At 38.0% G+C, this 5,256-nt stretch overlaps 1 protein-coding gene across 1 annotated transcript; it reads left to right on the top strand.

The window, feature by feature from the left end:
* The first annotated feature begins 209 nt into the window (after positions 1 to 209).
* Positions 210 to 2,925, top strand: LOC131096289 (protein FAM240B-like). Its single transcript, XM_058044620.1, has 2 exons — positions 210 to 355; positions 2,793 to 2,925. Exons 1-2 carry the CDS (start codon positions 210 to 212, stop codon positions 2,923 to 2,925), a joined length of 279 nt encoding a protein of 92 aa, XP_057900603.1.
* The last annotated feature ends 2,331 nt before the right edge of the window (positions 2,926 to 5,256 follow it).

Here is a 5,256-nt window from a genome sequence, read left to right on the forward strand (position 1 = left end):
TTATGCCATTCAACTGTCACCTAAGGCCTGTTTCAATGCCTTATATTTTGGTTCAAGGCAGACTACACACCAGTTACCTATTCTTTTCGGGTGACATAATTTATTTTAATAGCACTTCCCGAGAATGAAATTTCAAGGGGCTAAGTAAGAGAATATCTGCCTCAGGTCAGGCTTTTGACTGCTCTGACCTCCAAATTGCTTTTCAGAAAATGAGCAAGCATACGAACTCTAGACACCACAGGATGGGTGGTCATGATGCGGAAGAGCTGAAGAACTTCTGGGAAAAGGTCATCCAAGAGCAAACTAAGCAACAAGAAGCTGAAGAGTCTAGGCTAAGCAAAAGTGCCCTGAACAAGTAAGTGGTATTTTTTCTTTTCCACAAGACAGCAAGGCATGTCATCACGTGTTTTAAAATAAGGTAACCTGTTATTGTACTGCTTTATTCATAGCACAGATTGTGTTCTGGGTCTTTGGCACTTTTCCTCTCACAGCTGCTTGTCTCATATTACCATGGCTCTTCTGCATGGAAACTCAGACACCCCTCACCCCTAAACCTCATGAGCATTCTTCAAAGGCCTTGGAGCACAGCCATGAAAAAATAAAGCACTTTGGAATTATGGATAGTGACAGCCAGAAAATAGCAGGAATTTTACCTGGAACTGATAGAGCTACACAAATAAACAAAATAGTATTACATTAAAGGGACAACCACCCACCTAATCTGTAGAATAAAAATCCTGTGGCACCTTTGTCATGTTTAACAGCCTTTCACATCATATAAACCCAAAGGTAAAAATGACACAATGCTGTGGGCTGTGGGCTTTTTGTTGTTTTGGGGGTTTATTGTTTGTTTTAGTTTGGGGAAGGGGAGAGCTTTACAGAGCAGTATAAAACAACAGGATTTGCCTACAGAGAGAGCTATATAGCTGTATTGTGGTACAGATAACTCTGCACAAGTGTGGTGGACTGCTTCAAGTATTTGTTCAACTTGTGAAAACTCAGAACTTTAAACCAGGGTCTCTTGCACACTGAATGAATTCCCTGAATACTAATGGGCAGAAACAGAGGACAAGAAATACCATGTCTCATGTGGCTTCTTTTTGTGCTTTTCTCCTGAAGCTAACAAAGGTTTTCTGCATAAACCTTTCTCAAAACTGGGACATTCACATAAACTAATTTGACTTCAACAAATTGGAAGGTCCTGCTAAAGGACTACTTCTTGGAAAAAATTCTAGGTACTTTGACCCCAGTCCCCAAGAAGGAAGTACTGTCATCATTTAGATACTTGGAAATCAAGATCTGGGCAGGCCTTGTATCTCAAAAAAGTCGGATGTGGACAATCCTTCTTCCAGTATCCTACTCCAACTATTCAGTAGTATTTTCAAATCCCAATCACAAAATTGCTGGAGAAAAAACATGTATAATAAAATCCAGGAAAGTGTTCAGCTTCACTGGAAACATTTATCACCCTAGATCACAAAAGACTATCAGGAGAAGACAGTGCAAATGAAATGCAATTTGTGGTTTAGATAACATTTTTGACTTCACAAAGTTGAAAATGTTAAAAACTCTACTCTGAAGAAAGAGATATTGTGAAAGAACCTTGAATATGTTTTAACTTACATATTCAATATGTCATAACTGACCCATCACAACTGAAATAGACCCAAGCAGACTCCTTCAAAGTCACTTGCCCAGTCAAAGCCCAGAGTGTTCACAAACTGTTCTATAATTTGAAAAAAAGTGATACTTTCAGGAGGGAATAGACGCTATCAATGCAAAACATACATATCCACTACCTCATGTAAGAGGCACTTGGGAGAATAGTGTGGTTTTACATAAAGGTGAGTGCTCCTTTTTTGACAGTAGGACATTGATGAGAAACACCAGTATTCTCAATAGCAGATTTTTCCTAACTCACTTCATCTCTCATTTGAGGCTTATCTATATGCACAAAAGGATATTGAAGACTAGGTAGTTTAAAACACAATGTAAAACCAAACTCCGAATCAGATAACACAAGCATCCATGTGAAAGAGCTACTGCTGAGTTATTCTCAGATGAAATCATTGGCTGCTGTTCTTTACACCACACCAAAGGTAATTTAAAACCTCATATATTCTGTGATGCATTTTGCATCACCATATAATATCTAATCTTATAATATTGCTGGGTCAGATGTTTCATAACATTTCCTTCAGAAAACAGCCCAGCCAACAGTATTTGCAGTGGTCCCTAGAGATTTTCTCTTCTGTTTTTACTATGCGAGTGTCTTGAAGCTATGTGGCTCCTCTTGCATGTGACATCAATTCCTTTCATTTAACATGTACAGGGTCTACAGAGTTGACTTTGTTTTCTTTTTTATCCAAAAGGACATATTTTAAGTTCAGCCTGCTCTTCTCCACAACATTTTACAGCAGAACTTGAGGGGTTGGAGGAAAAACTGTATTTTTTAATTTACAAATTGAATGACCTTACTGCATAGGCAGTACATCTGTGTGGCTTTGAGAATACCCCAGAGGGAAAAACAGAGTTCTTCACAGTGACAGTATTTCAGCAGTTGTTTGACTCATTTGGAATCCAGCAATGTCAACCACTGATAATATCAGCACTATCCTTTTCTGCCCTGCATTCCCAATCTAGCAAGCTAGAGGGATGTGTAATTGGTAAATAAATACAGGACAAGTGCTCTGGTGATGAAAGAGAGGTAAGCTTCGACCCTGCTGAAAAGCCCTGGATACATTTGAAGGATTTGGCTCAATAACTGCTAAGCACTTGTACTCTCTTTGCAGGCTTCGCCAGGAATGGACTCTGCGGCTGGAAGGTCGAATAAGGCAGGTCCAGGCACACATGAAAGCACAGCAAGAACAAATGACACCACTGTCTATCGAGGCTCTTCCCTCACCAGATAAAACTGTTGCTTAAATTGTTGCTGTGCAAACACAGCAAGCACTGGGACTGATTCTGACCTGCATCTAGAAGCCAGCAGTTATGCTGCTGAACAACCAAAAGTTTATATTCTGCCCTTTTTCCAAATTATTTACTAGAGCAACTATTAAGGTCCTATTGAAATTTCATGTAAGAATTATGCCACAGGGGGAAAAAAGCACAAAGGAATAGATGCGAAGCAGACAACTCTAATTTTTCCATGATATATTATTTCTGTGATGTATCAGGATTCTCTTATTTAACTGCATTTCAAAGTGACAACAAGACACTCCTAGAAAAGAGGGTGGCTTGTTTAATAGGAATAATACATTCAGACAGCTGCATGCAAAATTGCACATTTCCATTTACACAGTTCAGAGAGTCTGGCTTAATGCACACATAAGAGATTCTGTCTTGATGAGCCATAGCAGAAGGAGTTAAGGATTAGCCTGATCAGCTGGCCAGGACGAGAAACATATTCTTTAATGAGGGGAGAAAAAACCAACTTTCCTGATCAACATTTAAGAACATTTACAGATCTTAATAATTAATAAATACAAAAAATTACTTTAACTTTCTTGGGGAATGTCAGAAAAAGTCTACTGAGCCAGTAGTCTTCATAGCGAGCAGTCTGACAAATGGTAGAATAGTAAGAGCAAGTCAGTGTGATAGTTTGAAATAGAAGGCAGAGAACCATAACAGCAAGGAAATGCTGTGCAAAGTATCTCTTGCCATACCTGACATGCACTAATCCAAACAATTTCTGCATCTTCTTCTGGGTTAGGTGAAACAAAGGTAGAATAACAAAACACAGGGTAGTAACAGTGTGCCCTATTTACCCAGATGTCTGTGTATCTAAATACTAGTCTTCTGGATTAAAACATTTGTTTGTTTTCTCTGCAAATAAACTTTGGAACACAAGAGAAGACTCATAAGTCTAAACAGCTATTTTTGTCTAAGAGTATTGTGCCAGACAAAAATTTACTTTAAATCTACATTGATGCCAAAGTAGTAGGTAGAAAAACATTTGATATTTCAAAACAACAAAAATTAAATAATTTTGACTTCACAGAAATGCTTTTTTAATCCTTTGAAAATAATATTTCATTAAACACAAAATTTTACTGAATGTTCTCACTCTTACAAAGTGAAATTTTGCCACAGGAAAAAAAAAAAAGCTGTCATAAAAATGTTGGTATTCCATGAAGGATTAAAGCAATTAAAAACTTACAAAATGTTTTTCTGTTATTGAAAAATTAAGGGATTTTAGTATCAAGTTTCATTCTTAAAAACTGACCCAAAAAGCATGTAATTGTTTCTTTCAGTGGCTATTTTCCATTAGAAAAGCAATGCTGAAAAAATAATAAAGTTGTAGCTGCTTTTGCCCAGCAAGACTGCTGTTTCTCTTCTGTATCCACTTATTTCCCATTATTCTCTAAAAAGTTCTTTCTGTAACCGAGTAATCTTGTTTGGGCCAGAATTGAGTTAACTTTTCACAGTAGCGGTGAGGGATTGGAACCTAGAGCTCCATGGCCATGTCTGGGTGTTATTCTCCAGCACCTGTTGCCATCTCTGTGGGTAGGAAGTCCAGGATGCTTTGGGGAAGAAGGTGGGAGCGGCTTGGGATGTGGGAACAGTCTGGGTGGAGAACTCATGGGCCACTGTTCATTGCCTTGGGGTAGGGCATGTCGGGCCCGTAATTTTTGCATGTACATCACTCTCTCTTTGAGTACTTTTCTTATTAGTATTGTTTTCCCATCTCATTACAGCTTCCAGTAAGTTGTTCTTATCTCAAGATGTAACCTCTGTGTTTCATCTGCCACCAGAGGTTTGTGGTTTTCTCTTTAGTGGGAGTACTAAATTGAGGAATATCATTCCTAAAATATGACACAACCTGAACTAGCTGCCACTTACCAAAAACCTGGACTGGTTTACCTTACTGTAGTCATCACTAAAGGAAACAGAAATGGACTTTTGAAATGGAGAAATGCCAGATTCTCCACTTCTGAAAACCAGATTTATTAGATTTGTTAGCTTAACCACTGATTTATGGTGTTGCAATGCTACCCACATCAGTGCAGCTTATCCTTACTCCATGTCAATGTGACAAGAGAAGATCCAAGAAAAACAGGCTCGATAAGCATTTATTGTTCTTTTACACTTAATGTAGATGGTTTTTATTTATTAGGAACACTCTTATTACACTCTTCATGGTTTTTTATGAAGTTATGTAAGATATGAAAAAGACAACAAAAATAAACATAATTCACACAAAGCAAATTTCAGCACTCCTCCAAAACCAACCTTAGCTCTCTGAGGAGTAGTTTT

This window comes from Melospiza georgiana, chromosome Z (genome assembly GCF_028018845.1).
Source record: "Melospiza georgiana isolate bMelGeo1 chromosome Z, bMelGeo1.pri, whole genome shotgun sequence".
Classification (NCBI taxonomy): domain Eukaryota; kingdom Metazoa; phylum Chordata; class Aves; order Passeriformes; family Passerellidae; genus Melospiza; species Melospiza georgiana.

Bases quoted from the DNA above. Each gene is read 5' to 3' on its own strand.
- LOC131096289 (XM_058044620.1), top strand. From the start codon at position 210: ATGAGCAAGCATACGAACTCTAGACACCACAGGATGGGTGGTCATGAT. The intron at 356-2,792 runs GTAAGTGGTATT...CTCTCTTTGCAG, and splicing joins AGCAAAAGTGCCCTGAACAA to GCTTCGCCAGGAATGGACTC.